This window comes from Scomber japonicus, chromosome 13 (assembly GCF_027409825.1).
Source record: "Scomber japonicus isolate fScoJap1 chromosome 13, fScoJap1.pri, whole genome shotgun sequence".
Classification (NCBI taxonomy): Eukaryota; Metazoa; Chordata; class Actinopteri; order Scombriformes; family Scombridae; genus Scomber; species Scomber japonicus.
In genome coordinates, this window is record NC_070590.1 from 16,640,048 (window position 1) to 16,660,846 (window position 20,799).

The 20,799-nt window shown below is 38.3% G+C and overlaps 1 protein-coding gene across 1 annotated transcript in view; it reads left to right on the forward strand.

Moving 5' to 3' along the window:
* Nucleotides 1–15,902: 15,902 nt before the first annotated feature.
* The window catches only part of nrxn2a (neurexin 2a), a 97,438-nt gene continuing 92,541 nt past the window's right edge, over nt 15,903–20,799 (forward strand). The window contains exons 1-2 of the mRNA XM_053331014.1: nt 15,903–16,605; nt 18,191–18,211. Of these exons, the coding sequence (XP_053186989.1) occupies nt 15,903–16,605; nt 18,191–18,211 (724 nt within the window). The remainder of the gene's footprint in view (nt 16,606–18,190; nt 18,212–20,799) is intronic.

Below are 20,799 nucleotides of genomic sequence, written 5' to 3' on the forward strand. Positions count from 1 at the left end.
GTAGCTGAGAGAAGCATCTGTCAAGAATATATTTTTGATAATATTTATTGACTAAAATTCACTTTTAGCCATGCCGGAACTGTGGCTTCAGAAATTACAGTCAGTCATCATCACAGTCAGTCAGATTTTGACTAAGTTAATAGTATGGCCCTTACTCTGGTGCTACCCTCAGGTTAAACTTTTATGTTTCGGCCCCACTATTAGTAAGTTATCCATTGGTCCTCCACTTCCTGGTCTATAACACTAGAGTGGTATATAAGGGAAGAAAATGCATACTGGCAGCAAACTTTTTTAAATTTGTTTCTTGGTTCACAAGGAAGCCAAACTATGATCATTAACGTCAGACAGGAAGAGATTACACTGTATCATCAGAATATCAGATGAATATTATGAGGCTAAAAGGCTTTCCCACTCATTCCTACTTCAGCTTACCTCCGGGAGATTGACAGCATCTAACTAAATGGCGCTCCACGCCATCGTTTGCTCGTCCACACACATCACTCATGTCATTACGAGCTGAAAAATAGTAGAGTGGGTGGCAAATGGAGAATGTCAGTCTTTTCACACACACACACACACACACACACACACACACACACACACACACACACACACACACACACACACACACACACACACACACACACACACACATGAATTAGCTAAGACATATAGTTCTGTTGGGTGACTATTGTGTACACTGTATATATTATGTATGAGTGAATAAATTTAATGTTGACGGTAGATATGCTGGGGCTAAGCTATTTCTAATGATGTTTGGGAGCCTTTGTGCCTCAGCTGAGCCCCTGATAGCCACAATCCGGCCTCCACCTTAGAGTGTGATAAGGGTAGTGCTCTGATCCTCTGATCACTTTTTTTGCTGTGGTAACCCAGGCAAATTGCATCTCTGAAGAAAGCATTTCAAAACAGTTGTCGCTATGTAGCAGATGCGCATGCATTTTATCCTTTACTACGCCTACAGTGCATTTACATTTACTTAATGAGGGTACTGTGCATAGTACCATGTTTATGCTTGTAGCTAGTGTTATGTAGTTAGCTACCTAATTACCTGGCTTGCTGGTTTGTGAAAATGTCAGCTGTTACATTGCCCTATACCATTCATAAAATGGAAAGGCCTGTTCTGTTCTGATCACACACAATCACTGTATGGCCTATATAATGTTCGAGCAAGTAGATGGCCAAAATTAAATTGTTTTTTCTGCTTGACTGTGGTTTCGAGCTATAGTGCCATATCTTCCCATATTTATCACACTTAAACCCACAGGTAAAAACACCCTTGTGCCTGTATCTGTGCACTGTGAGCTCTTCCAGCAAGACAAATTGGCAGTTTGTTAAGAAAAATAATAGGCATATACTAACCACTGGTTTGACCAGGACCACAATATTTTGCAAAACAAGGTTTACACAGGTGTTATTGTTGAATATTTACAATTGGAATCCGTATTTTCAGAAGACCACTTTTGTGTCACTAATAAAAAACAATTTGTGCATCACACAATGTGAAGAGAGTGCAGGTAAAAACATCTCATTTTCAGCACTACAGATATGGAAAGGGTTATACATCTCTGCAAATTATGCAACATCTAAATCATCAGGATAACAGCTGATGCAGAGATATGAGTTAACGGTCAAGAAGAGGATCAAGTGGATGATGAGGATGAGGATAATGTCAGCTGTGTTGATGATGAAGACTGTGAAGCTGATGGCAGGGTTGATGATGCAGATGTGAATGAGGATAGTGATTATATCTCTTAAGCTTCCAGCCAAAGTAAAAAGCATTCCACAAATGCAAAGCATCTGTGAAATAATATGCAGAGAAAACCACAACTAAGAAGCAAATGATTACAGCTCGGCTTTCACATTTTTTGCCACCAGCACCACAATGATAACCTAGCTTGTACCAGCACCAAAACAACCATGTATTGACAGCATTTAAGAGGAACAAACAATACGACCAATCCATCTTTAGTGACAGGCAACAACAATTCAGCCAGCTCCCCTCACCCCACCTACCAAAGACACATTCTCAGCAAACAGGAGATAAATAAATAAATGTCATCCTTTAGTAATTAAAGTTTCAAGTGTCACACCAGCCACTGTGGATGAGTGCATGCCCATCATAAAAGATTGAGTTATTCCAATGAAGCTACCTCCAAAAAAAGAATGGAGGCTGAAGAAAATAAAAGGACTAAAATGTAAGTTTCATAAAGCTGGGAGAAGAAGAGAGAGTGTTGTCTGCAACATGACATACATTTGAAGTCAGGACACTGTCATGCATAGTGGAAAATCTAGCGGATCTCACGACTAGCACTGAGAGCCTGGAACTGTGAGGTAGATAACCACAGGATCAAGCATGCACATTTTATTTTCCCCAATAAATGTATCTTATCTTATCAGTTGTTGTTGAGACGTCCTGAAATTTAAACTTAACCATGAAGCTAAACTACAGAATAAATACTGTCAGTCCAAAACATGTTTAACATTTTATATTGCGTTTAATTTTTGTTAAATATTATGGTAAAGGGACTGCTTCTATATAGCACCTTTCTAGCCTTCCGACCACTCAAAGCACTTTAGAATACATGTCACATTCACACATTTACACACATACTTGCCATGCAAGGTGCCAACCTCCTCATCAAGAGTAGCATTAATTATTCACACACTCACACAACAATAACACAGCCTTCGGGAGTCATTTTAGGGTTCAGTATCTTGCCCAAGGACACTTTGACATGAAGAATGAAGGAGCCAGAGAATCAAACCGCCAATCTTCTGATTAGTGGACAACCTGCTCTACTTCCTGAGCCACAGCCATCCCACACTCTTCTTTCACAATCAATAAACACCACTGTTCTAAAATGTTTAGGATTGAATCTGTGCTTCAAACAAACAAAATGATCATACACAAACAAGACAGGTTGATCTGTGAACAAAAAGAGAGAAAAGAAAAGACTCAACAAACAATATCCTTGTCAAATTACTGCTCGGTACAAGTCACAAACAATATGGCCTGGCTGTTCATAACAGATATTACAAATTACATTCAACTGATCTTTGAAAAGAAATAAACTGCTATTCACCATGAAATCGAGGGTGGTTTAGTTATTTATTTGCACAGCTGTAATTCATTAGACATTTGCTCTGCTTTTATCTAAAGAGCTGCAACATATACGGTAATATGAATTATGTTAAGATGGCTGTATTTAAAAATAATATTATATTAAAATTGAAATTATAATTGCTTTATTTTTAGTCGTGCTAGCAGTGTGGCTATTGCACAATGTTGGTTGTTTGGTTGGTTGGTTGGTCGGTTCACCACTTTGGACAAGACTGAAATATCTCAACAACTATTAGATGGGCTGCTCATGAAATATTGTGCAGACTGCATGGTCCCCAGGGGATGAATCCTAATGACTTTGGCAATCACTTCACTTCCTCTCAACAACTATTGGATGGATTGCCATAATAGAGCCAGATAAAGCTGGATAGAGCTGGATAGAGCTGATAGCATGGCTGTAGACTCTTGTCATGACATTACTTAACCTAAACTTTATGTCAGAGGAATAGCTGACCAGAACAATAAATGCACAACCTGTGACTACTGTTGTCACCGGTTACCGTCAGCTATTGCTGATTTTCAAGATGGATGAGTTAAAAACATCTATCAATCAACAACATTGGGTTTTTTGTACTCAGAGAGTTTCTTGCATCATGTCGGCAACTCATGCTGCATGAACTTTTTCCCCCCTTTTGTCTCTTTGTTTCTGTTAAATTAAGTTGTTCAGGGGAAATTCAGACAGTATTATTGACATTGTGTATGTTGCATGTGTATGTGCATGTTAACAAAAGATTATATGATTTATTCTTTTAATTTGTGAGCAGTGCATAAAAACTGTGATGGCTATACTGATGGTGTGTTTCAGTTAGTTATAATAGGGTCATTTCATTCATACAGATAAAGATTCTTTGTTTTCAACATGCTGTTTGGCCTGTAAAATGGAAACAGTCTACATTATCATATCTAAATGGCCATAGATGGTGGATGGTGGATGGTGAACGGTCACGATTCTCCACCTACACACCAGCATGTTATGTTGTGCCCAGTGCTATCAAAATGCAGACACCACAGACACTGAGAATATATTAAAATACTAGGTGCAGATTGCAGTTGAAACACTTTATCCTTACAGATTTTCTGGATTAAGATCCCATTTGAAAACCCAGGTATAAAATCACTTTATGATTGCTTTAGTCATATTAATAGTTGAATTTTGAGACACAATATCTCAGCTTTCACAGCTTCTTCTGTAGACTCAATTTCAGTGCAAAAACTAGTTCAACTAAAGTATCCTCAGAGTAAATGTGACTACTGTGCAGTGGATGTAATGTCAATCATCAGGAGAAATATTTGGACTGAGCCTGGTTGATTTATAATGATGTGTCCTTTTTTAAAAAGTGGACTTTAAGAAATGAAACAGTGTTTGAAACGGCAACAGGCATTAAAATCAGTGTAATTGATGTGTGGATGACATCACTGAATTTGAATAAAACAAAATAAACAAGGAGCATCTTGCACATGTGCAATATAGGTGGGCAATGATTAAATACTTTGCATTAGTGGAATTATGTCATGATGATATAATCATATGAAGATCATAATAAATGAGTCCTAGTGAAAAAGACATTTACAAATGTGTGAAGAGATTCAGTTTATGTGGTGTATAACAGTGGAATTCAGCTCATTACATTGCATTTCATATGTCTTTCATTTCCCATATTGTGATACTGGACATTAATACATAGTGACAGAGATTTTAGACCTCTTGTCTCAATGTTAAGGGAAAATAAGAGCTGGTATTTCTCATAACTCAAGTCTTAAAATTGAATTAAGTTAACAACAACTCGTCTTCCAGGCCGGTAAGGATTCACTGAGGAGTCGTTGGCATGGAGAACACAGAGAGAATTTATTCCGACCCAAAACCCAGCAATAACAGCTCACTGAGGCTGCTTTTATAAGAACCTAGTAAACAGTGTAAGAAGCTTCAGCTGGGCCAGACTGAGGTAGCAGCTTGTTAGAGTGATCCCACACAGCTGAGCAGCCTTCTGTGACTTCGTCCTGGGTGCTGCAGGGTGGAGGGCGGGTGCTGTCCTTGTAACTGTGCTGTAGGTCCCTAGGCACTATCAGGGCCTGAGTGAAAACCCCCTGCTGCCTTTCCCCTGCTTACATTTGCAATCATATCCTATTTATATACTCTACTTTCAATGCAGCAGAATTCATGCTTAAACTTTTTTCAAGCAGAATATAAACATTTAAAAAAAATGCTTTGCTATTCATGCAATTAATGTATATTTTTACATTCTTGTATTTAAGCTTGTGAGATCATGCATGGTATATGCTGCTGTTTATTCACAGACATTTACATTAATGTACATATATCTGTGAAAGCAGTGTTGAAATCTTTGAGGATGTAGGTCATTTCTGCATAATAATATGATATAATAATGCCTTCGTTCAAATCAATCAACTACAGATTTAAATGTATTTTCCACTCAGGCTGATTTATTCTTCCTCATTCCTTTCGCTAATAGACTAATTATCATAGAGTCATATGCAAACTCCTGCTGCTTGTGTGACTTGGTGTGATGACTGAATATGGTGGTGTAGGAGGAACAAGAACGAGGAGAATAGTGTAGTATCCAGGAGAGACATATTGGGTACATCCCTTGAGGCATACACACTGACTTGCCAGTGACATAGTTGATGATTCAGATCACAATTATGGCATCACACTGCTTCAACCTGATTCGTTCTCAGCAATAGTGTTAATTAGTGTATTGCAGTCATATCTATCTCTATCTACTAAGCTAAACTCCTACGGTGGCCGAGACCCGTCATAGCTGCAAATAAAAGTAACGCTGCAAACAAAAACAAACGCTGCTGCAAATAAAAAGAAACGCTGCTGCAAATAAAAAGAAACGCTGCTGCATATAAAAGAAACGCTGCAAATAAAAAGACACACCGCAGCAAACAAAAAAACCGCTGCAAATAAAAACAAACGCCGCTGCAAATAAAAGAAACACCGCAGCAAACAAAAAAAAAACACCGCAGCATATAATAAAAAAACGATGCAAATAAAAAAAGACACAACGGAAGTGGATTACCGGGGACTGTTTTTGCCGAAACACCGGAAGAAGAAACAACAACAACAGGACTACGAATTGGAAAACGAACTAGAAAGTAAGTGAAAATGGTAGTGTTTGAGGGTGACTTGTCTGTTTCAGCCAACATGGGGATGAGGATCGGAACTGCTGCAGACACTTAAAACACGCTGTTCCGCCTACGGGACGGGTCGTAGGTTGGGAGGTAGCCACAAGTCCTTCTGAATGTTTTAAACACCAACCCTTAAACATATTTATTCATGCCGTACATTGTTAGAAAGCATAGGTTGCCCTGATTCATTCAAGACCACTCACGAATTATATTGGTTGCTCACAGCCGTAATAGTATTCAGCCACTCAGCTAAAGTAAAAACAGCTATAATCTCTACATACTTTCAAAGTCTTCCCTTAATCCACAACGATCATCTTATGACTCAGGACTTTCTGTACAGCTCGCCAAGTATCCATTCTTGTGAAATATGAAATCCGTTTCCATAACATCGAAATACTTTCCTCAATATGTCCATGTATTTAGTCCAACACGTAACGTAATAACACAAATAACAAACCATATACGGTCCCTTTTACGTCTTTTCCTGACCTACACGTACAAGCAACAACAACAACGACAGTAATAAACTGCCGGAACTATGTAGCCGTCAGTTGTTTCCACTCTCGTTAGTGGTCTCCCCGTGTTAGCCGAAGCTAACAATACACCGGCATTCTCCAGTTCAACTTCAAACCTGGGGCTACATCGCCTGACCAAATAACACATTAAAAAGTACATGTAGCGACATTAAACACTACCATTTTCACTTACTTTCTAGTTCGTTTTCCAATTCGTAGTCCTGTTGTTGTTGTTTCTTCTTCCGGTGTTTCGGCAAAAACAGTCCCCGGTAATCCACTTCCCTTTGTGTCTTTTTTTATTTGCATCGTTTTTTTTTTATTATATGCTGCGGTGTTTTTTTTTGTTTGCTGCGGTGTTTCTTTTATTTGCAGCGGCGTTTGTTTTTATTTGCAGCGTTTTTTTTGTTTGCTGCGGTGTGTCTTTTTATTTGCAGCGTTTCTTTTATATGCAGCAGCGTTTCTTTTTATTTGCAGCAGCGTTTGTTTTTGTTTGCAGCGTTACTTTTATTTACAGCTATGGCGGGTCTCGGCCACCGTACTAAACCCATACATTACAGCACAATGAAAAAAGAATACACTGTCTCTTAAAAGGTGTTTAGATATTAGTTATTAATGTTCCTGCTGTACTTCAGTGCAGTTTCTGCCATGTCTGAAATATGCAAATTCTTAGTAAAATGTGCAGTATTACTAATGGGCAACAAAATGCTGACATGGTGTGAACTGGGGTTTGATGGAGCATTGAAAATCCTCTGGTCACTCTTTGTCTATGTATCAGTACTCTGCAGTGTGCTGACCCAGACAGTCTCCTGAGGTCCTTCTGGAGGAGAGAAACCTGAAAAAACAGAGTGATTACAGGGTTTAGTCAGAACACTCATGAAAAATCATATTAGCTTTAAATATTCATCATTAACTACCTATCTTTGTACTCCATGTCTGTCCATTAAGGACATTTGGCAACCAGCTATCTTTCCCCTGTTAGAAGAGCAGGCTTTATGTACAGGTCCTGTCTCCTGGGGAAGCCTGATTACTGTAAATATGAAGAAGTGGCTAAATTTTGCTGTAGATTTTGGAAGTAGGGTAACGTTTTACCAGTCAACCTGTTTATTCTCAGTTACAGGAATAAATCTTACACACACCCCTACACTCACTCTGAAAAATAGCATGTCTCAGGGTTATTTGAAGAAATCAATTCCCAGTTACACTCTGTAATTACTAAAATATGCATAGACATAGGCATAAATTAGTCATTATGAGACAGCAAACAAAGCAAAACTATTTTTTGTCTTTCATCAGGTTAATCAATAATGAAAGCAGACTTAAAAAAAACCCAGTGAATAATAAAATAGAATAAGAACATTTAATTTAGAAAAAAATATTTGATCTTCTACACCAGGGGGGCCTCCCCTCAGACAAAGCTTGGAAAAAAGCGCTGCCCTATACCCCTTAGTTCACCTGCTTAGTTTGATCCCATAACTACTCAACAATTGAGTCAAGACAGCCTGATACTGCTGTTTGACATAGTTCAGACCACATCAAATACATTAAAAATGTCTGTTTGAAGGAATGTATTAGTCTCTAACTCTGAGTAAGTGGGGAAATACAGTAAAGATCCCTGAAACTACTGTATATCTGAACTGTGTCTTTAACCAAATCACACACATTTAGGCTATTCTACATGATCTTCTTTTGATAACTAATGTAATAACTAATGTAATATTTTTTCACTTCCATTCACTGAGCCTCCCCTGAAACTATTTGGAGCCCCCCTGGGGAGGCCCGCCTCCCACTTTGAAACCCTCTGTTCTAGACAAAGTTTCGAGGCAGCAACCCATTCGTATGATGTCTTTAATCCAAAGTTTTCATCAAAGAAAATGTCCCAGTGTATGTAGGTCAGACTCTGTTCCATATCAGATTACATTAGATTTAATTTTTAGATTAGTTAAACGTGTGTATCATTATTGCAGTCATTGTTTCCAGCTATGATTATTTATAATAATTCATACTGAGCTTTTCTTGTTCAACAAAAAATCCATTGTGTATGATTTCTCACTGACAAAAATATGGCTGTGGCCTGTGGCTTAAAGGCTGTGAACCTGATAAGCATGAAACAGGAACAGACTTATGACAGTACATTTTTCTTAATAAATAAATAATTAGTAAATTGAATATCATTCAAATTTACTGATTCAACCAATGACATAAAGAAATAGTGTCCAACTAAATATATAGAATTATAACAGCATTGTCTCCCCATTGAACCTGCATTTGGTGCAATTTAAAAAACAAAACAAAACCATTACAGTAACATGAAAACAAATGACTGTGTTTCCTGTGAAATTAATTATTTTCTAACTGTTGCATCTCTGTTCTGCTTTTCTCTGCTTTTAGCTCATTATTTTGGCTGATTGAGACTCACTGCTCTCATCAATTCTCCCTGTAAACCTCTATGCAGCCATTATTTGGAGCCTTGTGGTAGTTTTGTCAAGCTGGCAGAGATAGTTTCCTGAGCATCATGTGAGCAGATACTAAAATGCATGTTGTTACAATAAATGGTTAAAATCTCGACTAAACAGATAAGTTCAGATAAACATGTTACTTGAACCTAAAGTAATATTTGTGTGTAATAAGCAGTAAGTAAACCCCGTTTTATGAATAGAAGAGTCAATCATTCAACATATAGTCAGTAAAATTGTTCATAAATTGTACACAGAAACATAAATAATTGTTACTCACTCTGGAGTGGGAAAACAAACAGAAGTTCATAATGCAACATTTGTTTAAATGAGCACATTCACAACAAGAAACAACTGATGTAGCTCGTACAGATAGGCCAGCTTGACAGTTACTCAAGTGTTGTGTTTCAAGTCACCAGAGAACAAAAGTTATTTCTGTAACAGTATGTCTTTAAGTTATTTCGCTTTCCCTGAAATTACTTTGACACAGTTAAAGGGAATCTAAAGCACAAGACTGAGCCCAAATGTTTAAGATACTTCTTCAGTAGTTGTACCTCAACAAATCACCCAATATCCCAAAAGCATGCCTTGATTGGTTTCCTTGATTATCACTCAGACTATGTGCCCAGGTATGTATGGTTGAGGTGGTGAGAAATTGCAGAGGTGGGGTGAAGAGTGATTACTTGCAGCACAACTTTTACTTAATGCATAGACCCATGAAGGACCCATGCCTCTACCAGATTGGGTGTGCATATTGAGTGCATTTTTGCTTATGTTCACTTCTATAGGTCTTTTGAAATTGCTTTCATAGACTTGCAGGCTCCATTTAGAAAATGAGGGTGTATTCAACCTCCACTGGCCCTCTAATAGGAAAATTCATGGGTGAAAAGAATAAAACTAAACAGCTGCAGTGTAGTGGTGGGACAAATTGCAACAGAAATTGCAACATATTGTGATATTTCCACTTGCAATACATTATTGATACACTGGTGCCAATTTATATTTTAAAACAAGGACTGCTCAAAATAGATTCAGCTACTTTGGCCTATCACTGACCTTTGCCTCCTTATGGAAGCACTGAACAGACTGATGATGGTCAGATAAATGGAAATTGTAGGTGAAAACAAAGAAGAAATGCAGGCAAAATAACCTGCCTTGAGCCAGTGCTGTCCAACTCATGACTGCAGCTAACAGTCATTAGAAGCACATTCATGGCCTTTTGTAAAGGTTTCTGTGTGGTACCTGTGTTGCAGCTGAGAGGCTCCCAGATGTGTGTGTGTATGTGGGGGAGTGTCAGTATGTAGATATAGACTGGCTGTTTATTACTATTAACACCACCATCATTACTCATCAGCCCTTAATAATATGAAGGGCTGACTATTGTACAGTTAGTTATCGATGGGTCATGTGTTGTGTTTACTGCCACAGAAAAGAAATACATCTTTAGGTTATTAGCACAACGTCACCTCTCTGCCATCTCTTATCAGACTTGCTAACACTATCAGCAGCTCTGGGAGAGGCATAAACTGAGTTTACAGTGATCGGTGTTGTGATATTTACATGGCAGCATTTTTTTTCTGTGTAACTAATGTATTGTTAAAAAATACTGTGCTGTATTTCCTGCTATTTGGGTTAGTGCTTCATTTTTTGTTTCAGTTACAGATATTGTGACATTTAGATTTATTTTGTCATATATAGTTTATCACAGATTCACCTTTTTTTGTGATACACCATTATCATGGGAAGAATATGTAACAGTACTGAAATAATATAGTATTAGTATCAGTATAGAATATGATTTGTGATTCACACCCCTACTGCAGTAGCACATGGAAACATTATTCATCTTGTTAAACCCGGCTGTGACAAAAACAAAGGTGATTGTCTCACCCACATATCTGTCAGCGTACTTACAGCAATTCAGTGAGGTTGTGATTTCCTTCACAGTCAACGTGCTATCTTGCATGTTTATGCAATTGATTCCACAGACAAATGCTTTAAAATCACCACTACATTCACTAAAATGTTGAGGGTCACACAAACCCCTGTTGCTCGGTGTCTGTTGTGTATTCAAGCTGAATATGCTCAGTGCCATTCCCTTCAGTGTTCAGTCTCAGTATCCAGGGCAGAGCTGTGAAATACAGTCCCTAACTGTTGAACCTCCAGCCCCCCTGCCTGTCCCTCTGCCAGCCCCTCTGAGCTTCCCCAGGGTAGCAGGTTGACTCCTAATACAGTAGCAACAAGTGAGAATCTCTTCAGCAGTATAATGCTTGTCCTGAACAGATACATCCTGAAGATGTTCCATTTATGAGGCTATATTGATCGAGTGGAGAAAGTTGTACAGTTAAAATTATATTAGGTTGCAAGCCCTCCAGTCTAAATTTTTCAGTGGCCCAATCCCACAGGTTCCATATATCTGAATGTACGTGCTGTTCTTTGGCCAGTGATAAAAGATCCATGAGGAGCATAAGCTGTGGCATACCAGTCACATACCAGCTGTATAGTAAGGGTGGGTCACACAACCACGTGTTGAATATTAATATGTGGGGTTTTCTGTAATATTTACAACTGTGTATTATACAGACCAGTGTGCACACATAATGCAACTTGTCCATCTCTCAAAACAGAAATACTTTAATTTGAACCATTGCTGCTGTCTAGATCTGCTGTCTACACTGTTGCCATGCTCATCAATACAACTTAATATTAATGTTATATATTAACATATCTATGATCTTTCATGTATTTTATTTTCAGAATCATATATATGTTTAAATTAACGTATCTCGGTATATGGCATAAAATCTACCATTTGTATACCAGTACTGTGAATGGTATAGAATGGCATAGGTACTGGTTTAGGTCAGATACAGGTGTGTCATGTTAAATGTACATATGTCCATGTGCACAACTGTAAACAGTCATAATACAATCTTAATCCTGGCAGCGTGGGATCTCCAATGCTGTAATAGTCAAACTACTGTATGTGTACCATTCTTATGACACTTTTTTGTATTCTGCAGGGTTGACTAAAACATTAGACTATAATAAACAAACAAAATTATTTTTGTATTATAGGATCATGAGTAGAAATTACATAGCTTAAAGAATGGGGATGTGGGGGAAGAAAAAAAAACAAGCCACTATATTCTGCGGAGTAAATCAGAGATTAAATTCACAATTTTAGGTATTGTTTTATCATTGGTAACACAGTGTGTGTCCGGGGGCCTGGTGGAGTTGGCACAAGTCTCCAATGGAAATACAATAAGCTCTAGATGTGTGCTGAATCTGATTGGGGTCTTTTGTTTGCACGAAAGAAAAGTGAAAAAAAATTGGGTGATGACGACAGGAAACGTGGGGGATTTCAATGATAAAAACAAAATACAAACAGAAATCATTTATTTTATTTTTAGGGTGTTCCTTAATCATCATCCATGTTGTCATCATCGCCATTTATACTTGTTATCCTTGTTGAATAATTTGACCTTAATCAAATTAAATTAAACTAAACTAATCCTTCCTTTAACTGTGTGAATGTTGCCGGTGGCAAGTTATGCTTATTGATGCAATTTGTTAGACAGGGCAATGTGACTAGCAGTAATTAAGGCTAAATGTAGGTTTACTGACTTCTATGTTGAAATTAACCCTATTGTTATACTTGAATGTCAGTTAATTTTGCTTTCATGGTAAGGTATGATATTTCAATAAAATGGTCTATAAATACAGTCAGCCTTTCTTTACAATATTGTATGCTGTATCTAAGTATTCTTAGCACAGGACATATTGTATCTTATTTATCATTATAGTCTGTGTGAGTACATCTTCTACCACATTAAAGTGCATTTGCAATGACATCTTGGAGCACAAATTGGTCTTTATTAGTACAGTATAAATGAGACTTGCTGTGGTACAGTGCAGTACAAGGCTGAAAGTCCCTTATGGCTCCTTGTCTTTTATTATACAATAATACTAATATGGTCTTCATCTAAATTAAAACAAGCTGAAGTCTGGCCACGTATATACAGTGAGGGCAGGCTCTGAGAATCAATTCACACACCATACCTGACCCTGGCAAATTGCAATTCTTCCTGTGAGGAGGGTGTCAGTTTTTATGACCTTGCAGGATACAGCTATTCCCATGATAGACCGGTCTATCAGAAGGCTTTTCTCCCAGCCTGGAGCTCTCTGATACTTCAGGGAGAGACTTCGATTTGTCTGCTGTGATGCATTCTTTCTTGGAACATCTACCTTAGGTGAATAAACCCAACTGTGGCAGTCCCCCATCAGCAGGAGACCTAATAGAGGCTGCTGACTCAAATGCATATCATATTTCTCTCTGTCAGAAAAAAAATACTTGCATGAAGTGCCACTGACCGTAATTATGAAATGCTTTTAAAAGACAACAGTTTAACATACAGAAAGGTATTTATTGCTTTAAGGCACATTAGCTATAACCCTAGAGCTCAACCTTGACAAATTGTTTAACAAAAGACTACTTTAAATCTGAGTGGATCAATACCTTGTATGTAAACTGCTACAGTATCTGTATTCCTTTCTATTTCTGAGGAGATAAGGTGACTTTGGCACATTTTGTGAATGTTAAGAGCAGAAAGCTCAACATTCATTCTACACCCTGCTTTCTAAATAAAACATACTATTTAGAGTAGAAGCTGACATTTTTTTGGGATCCTATCATGGATCATGGGATTCCTGTGTGATTCCCACTGGATGGAAGTCAATTCATCACATGACTGGGACAGGACAGGCAGGCAAGACGGGAATTCATATATGCATATCTATATATACATGTATATATAAATGAACATAATGGTTGTCATTCTGTCTTTTTAAAAAATAATAATAATTCTCTCGTGTCTGTCTTGTTTGCTGGTTGGTTTCAGCTAGAAGCTGATTTTGGGAATTCTGTGGATCCAGGAATGGGAATATATTGGAGTCATTCTTTCAGGATGGGATGGGATAGGGAGTGAAAATCCACTCCTGTGTCACTCTCTTATTTAGAATTTGATGATATGTATAATGTATTGCAGCAGAATATAGGCAACAGTGTTGTTACGCTCTATTGAACAAATTGGTTGTAATAGATTTTAGCAGCTGATTTTGTTTTTGATCACTTAATAGGATCACATTACAGTGTTGCCCTTTTATGTGTTTTTAATGGGTTTTGTTTTTAATAGGTTTTGGACAGCAGTGGAGTTTGGCACCAATGCATAATCTATATCAGGCAGTGGCAGATACACAGTACTTGTCTGTAGATTAAATGCCTTGTTGGTTTTGTTCTATGTAGGGAAATCTTTGTTAGTAATGAAAAGATCTTTAAACACTGCCTCATTCTTTAAATACAAACAATGTCTCTTAGAGGATTCTTGTTTTCTCGGACACAGTCCACAGGATAACATGGCTCTGGTTGTAGCTTGTAGCTGAATGGTCATTATGAGTCAGGGCAGGTTCACAGTTTAGCCAAAAAGTGGTGCACAACTTTGTTTGTGCCCTTAGGCCTCAGAGGCACAGCCTTTTTTATCACAGAGTATTGACTTTTTTGTTAGTTAGTTTGTTTGTTTGTGTCTAACACAGGCCTCTTCTTTTTTCATCACTCCCAGCTTCTGGTCTGCATGTGTTGTTTAGTTGCAATGTCTTAGTTTGAGCCTAGGGAGCGCAGAGGGCTTAAGGGGCTCAACATCACTGAAGTTAGTGAGGCCATGGATTGCGCCAAAACATCTGCAGGGGTGCTTATGAAGCATACTTTTCCCACCAGCTTCTTGGAAATCAGCACAGATCTCAGCAAAACTACAGAGGCCGAGTGATTCCTTTTCTGCCTGAATGTTAAGATAGTAGGGGGGCACAAGGACAGATAACCTACTTGGCTCTTTTGGTACAATCTGTCATAATCTTTATGGTAACCAGCAGTCAACAACAAATTAACTAGACTCTATTAGTTAACCACTGCTGAATTCTGGGCTGTGCCCCTTCAGGAAAGGAATGATTTAAAACATTCATAACAATTAAACCTCCATTTCACTCTCATCTACATATTTCCCACTCTGCCATTTTAATGATTTATTAGGTTTAGTAATTAATTTGCCATTTTATTCATAATGACTGTAGATTATTTGCCATTTTTGTATAGAAGAGATTGTTAGTAATCTTCCCCGCTATTCATTAAACATTCTTCTTTTATGTCTCAGGATGTTGGGAGGCTGAGAAGAATGGAGGCTGTACCTAGGCTGTGTGCCTAGCCAACCCATGGAGAACTGACAGGAACAGTGCTGGATGGAGGCCAAGACACTGGATGGCGAAGACGAGGAAGCACACAGTATTATGGATCTCTTGTGTCATTTGTTCTCTTTCTCATCCGATCCAAAGTAGATGCAAAGTATTCTGCAATGTGCCTCATTTATTTGCTGTTTCACGTGTCACCCATGGAGCGATGGAGAAAAGAATCAGGATAGGCAGTCGAGGCTAAAGAAACTCTTTTACTGCATGTGGGAATTGCAGTCTCGTTTCTGCAAGTTTTAGGGGAATAAGTACAGACACTAGGTAATATTTACTCCTCACAGCTGTGTTGGATACATATGAATTAGAAAACCACAGTGGAACCAGTAACTGTAGATAGTAAGAATCATGGGCAGGTGTAAAATCAAGGCCTCCTGGTTACTGTTCTTAGCTGGGTTGGTGCTAACAGGAACTGCTTTGGAATATGAGGGGGTTCCTGGTCAGTGGACACGCTATGGCCAGTGGGATGCCAAAGCAACAGGTGAGCTCAGTTTTATTATGAAAACCAACATCAGCAAAGCCCTGGTGCTCTATCTGGATGATGGAGGGAACTGCGACTTCCTGGAACTCCTAATTGCGGATGGCAGACTCCAGATGCACTTCACCATTCATTGTGCTGAACCAGCCTCCCTGCACACAGAGACACGTATCAACGACCAACGTTGGCACAGAATTCTTCTCTCTCGTAATTACAGAAACACCAAGCTGATGGTGGATAACGAAGAGAAAGTAGCTGAGGTGAAGTCCAAGAGAAAAGAGATGGTAGTGGCCAGCGACCTCTACGTAGGTGGGATCTCACCTGATGTGCGTCTCTCTGCCCTGACGTCCAGCACTGTCAAATATGAGCCGCCGTTCCAGGGTTTTATAGCCAATCTGAAACTTGGTGAGGCACTACCGGTGCTGTTGGATGGTCAAGCTGTACATGGTGATTTGGAGTATATATGTGCCAGAGACTCTCCATGCAGCAACAAAGGCCTGTGTTCCGTCAGCCAAGGGGAGGTCCTGTGTGACTGTATCAATACCAGCTACATGGGAAGGTACTGCCATGAAGGTAAGGAAAATTTCTTCCTTCTGGTTTTAGAAAAATTAATTATCAGCATTAGTGTTTCATTTTTTGCTGCATGATTTACGGACAGGCAAACTTCATTTAAATGTTATATGTGTTACTTTCTATTAAATGTAAGGATTTTTAAAAGTTATGATGGGAGCATGTTTTTCTGTTTGTGCTGATTTTCTGAACAGTGAAATGCAGTAAAAAAAAAAAGAAAAAAGGAAAGATTCACAAAATCAGTGAATTGACTCAATAATGTTATTTTTAATATCTAAGTTTAATATATAAGTAAATGGTCAGAAAAACCTCTATCTTAATTATCTTACCTTTACTTTCATTGTTGTCATATGGATTGTACATTTACAAGTTGCAAAATGTCACATGTAACAGAAGCATTTGCTCACTACAGTACAAGAAGAAATTTCATAATATATTGTATATATTATATTTAAACACTCAAATATATTATAATACAAAGTTTCCTACAATTAACTTAACAATTAATCATCTTTGATGATTTGTGTGCCCAATGGCTTTTTTGTTGTTCAGTACGAAAGTTCCTTGGCATATAAATGGTTAAAACATCTTATTCTTAGTATATAGTCTATATTGTCATTGAGCAGTGACAGTTTTCTTCACAAGTCAAAGAAGATAACAGCTTGCGTAAGTGACAGCTGTTTTTATGTTTTCAAGACAGAGACATTTATTGGGGTTCCAAATGGATGTTATTTTTTATCCTACTCCTATAAAAGCCTACAAAACAGAGTTATGATAAAATATGTCATTTTAAAGTGAGCTTTGAAACAGGTATGTATGTAATAGGAAGAGGAAATGAGTCATTCAATAAAATAAATCAAATTTTATAGATATTAGTCATCAATATATGTATGTTTTGCCATGGAAGTTCTGATGGACCCTGCAAAGATCATACAATAGGTAGGAATGCCCCCTTCTTTCTAAAAAGACAAAGGAGTATCATGGCAGGGGATTCTTCAGTTGGACAATGGACTGTAACAACCTGCTGCTCAAATGTTTCTGCTACTGATTGCATGCATTATAGTGCTGATCTCATTATAAAGCCATTGGTGACAACCTAAACACTATGTATTAAAACAAAAGTATGTCTTATTAGAAAGTGATAACAAATTATTTGTTAACATTGTAGAAAAACAATTGCCTAAGCTGCTGATATTAACTAACCAATCATGAAAAGACACCAAACACTTGACTGAGAGTATGTCACAATTGACTCTCTATGTAATACAGTGTCAACATTTTTGCTAGTTATTGTTAACGCTGCAATTTTAGCGACAGAACAAATGATCAAAATTGCATAAAATGATATAGGTACAGTGACAGCCAACAAAGCAACCCAGTACTTCACTGGAAAAGCTGTGCTTATAGTCATCAAAGTCTGTGGCCGATACATGTGAGTCTACATGCAAGTTGTGACATGGAAAGAAACTGAAATGTTAAGCAAAGCGTAAATATCTGTGTTAGTTTAGATTTAGTTAGTAGACTGGTAGCGATATTTAACTTCCAGCAGTCAACATTAAATGTGTTTGTTCTTCTTTTTTTCCTGCAGCTATCCAGCGAGAAGTACAAGGTAAGACAGTGCATTACATAATGAGCATAATGATGAGTATAATTATAGTATTTTGTGATACTGTTATTTGCAAAGGTTATTACCGCAGCATCAGTGTGTGAGAGTCTGCTCGGTTATCATCAGGTTGTTATTGTCAGTTTGGACTGCAGTTCTGACATCCAACAAATTAAGCTGAAAGGAGCTATACTATCACTGGTCACGAGGTCATAAAGGAAAAAGCGCTTAATGTGCTGAATGCTCATTGTATGTATAATCAGTGTGCTCAAGGTGACTGGAGACATCTGCAGAGTATGTGGGAGTCACACAATATGGGGAGCATGCATATACTGCATCACAGAGACAATGACTGTAGAGAGATCTCTTGCTTTATTTTTTTATAATCTTATAGTTATGTCTCACACAAGCCCCATCCTCTACTGGACTCTATGGGTAATACTCTCCTCCAATCACATGAACACAATCACCTACTAAAATTTGCATGTACTGTAAATAGCTGGCCAATCAGGACGAGCCAACTAATCACATTAACCTCACATAGTATAAAGGGCAGTGTCTTGGTGCTGCTCACATCCTTCTCACTTCAGTGACAGCGAATCTGCTGTTGATCTTACTTTTCCATGGATGGGGTTGCCACTCCAGCAGTCTCGCTCTGAAATGACTATCAGCGAGAAACAGAGTCCCATTGGCGTGGGCTATGTTCAACAGGATGTACAGGGAATGGGCCATTTTCCATACAGCCAAGTTGGTGGTCATCAATTGGGAAAACAGTGTTCCCCAGCTACGCCAACAGGCAGAGTATCTTGGAGTTATGCTCAACTCAGCACCAAGATGCTGCTTTTTATACTGTGATGTACAAGTAATCAGTAGGCATGTCCTCAATGGCCAGCTGCGTACATGTGAATTTCAGTGGGCGATAGCATGCGTGTGATTGAAAGAGAGCATTACCCATAGAGTCAGGTAAAGGGCTCTACCTCTGCTTATAGAACAAAGTTACAATATTGTAACCTTTGTTTTCTCTCTCAAATGCCAGATTTTTCTCTTTAATATTAAGGTTTATGAAGTCTTTGATGCCACTATGCTCTAGACCAATATGTAGATTAATTTCATGTAATGACATAAATCCTCTATGGCTGTTTACTGAAGTCTTAACATTCATCAAATTGTGCTATTATTTTCACAATGTGACTTTTTTTCATAGGTGCATTTAAAATTCTTTTCTGAAGGGGAACAAATCTTCTTTGGCATGAAAAGAGACGTTTGTCTCATTATTGGCATTACTTTAACTGAACACAATTAAACAGGATTGGTTTCTAATGAGGTGCACATACTGAACGTGAAATGAAGATTGAAAGTGAAGAGGGGGATTTGTTTAGTCCGCATCGGAGCGAGACATCCATCTCCGCGGTAAGGACTGCTGGTTCTGGTGAAAGGGCAGCCAACAGGCTCAGGAGACCAGCACAAGGTGCACTGAACCACTTCACATTATAAATCACTGTTACTGACTCAAAATACACCCTCCTATGCACACCTGCTCTCTGAATCCCAATTCTGACGCTTATGTTTGGCACATATGACTGCAAAAATAAATTTTAAGATGTTATCTTCATGTCTAGTTTCTTATCATGACTGTGCAAAATACAGGTAGAAGGAGCCTATTAGGACTTATTACAGAATACAGTACATATTGGTATTATATTACTGCATATTTAATACTGTTAAAGATGATACATGTTTTAGTGCAGATAAGTAAGACTTAGTGACTGTGGTATAAGGCTGTATGCTTCAGTAGTAGTTAATAGGTTTTCATCACAGCACTATTTCCAAAAACAAGTATTAATCATTCTTAATATGAGCAAAGATGGCATGGTTCTACTCCCAGCAAAAAGGCAGGCATTATTAAATGACATGCTGCAAAGAGAGCACATCAGAATGTTTATTGGATTAAAGCTTGACATGGAGACAATTCCCAATGCCGAATGCATGAAAACAACAATGACAGCAACAGCAAAAGCACACTCACCAGATTCCTTTTTTCCATATCCTTTACACAACTCCATGTGCTATTCGGATAGCAGCAAGTCTTTGTTGTCCTTGCTTCGATGGAAATAGAAAAATGTATGTGTTAGCTAAATCACCTCCTCCCCCCCAGAGATGGCAAAGATGGTAACCCATATGCTATATTTGGTCTTGGCTGTGGGTTTTAAGTGGTGCAGGAATTATCTCTATTTGTCTGAGGAACTGCTTAAAGGCAATGAAAACCTTTTGCACAGCAGGTGGGTCTTCTGAGTTGTTCATCTACAGTATACAGCGCGTGGGCTCCTGTCGATCTGTGTGGACAAAGGCCATGGCGGGGCATGCTCTAATGCCAAAAGAGTGCAGCATCCTCTGATGTTTTGTGAGTGGAAAAAAAACAGGTCTGTGAACGAGAGATAAGAACAGCCACCTCACAAGGCAGAAACAGACCAGAGAGAAATCTCTCAAACGTATAGGAAAACCTTACACAAACACACAAACGGCCAAGTGCAAACACATTGTCATTGCTTTGTTTTGTTTTATTTTCCTTCAGAATTTCATGTGTAAGCATACAG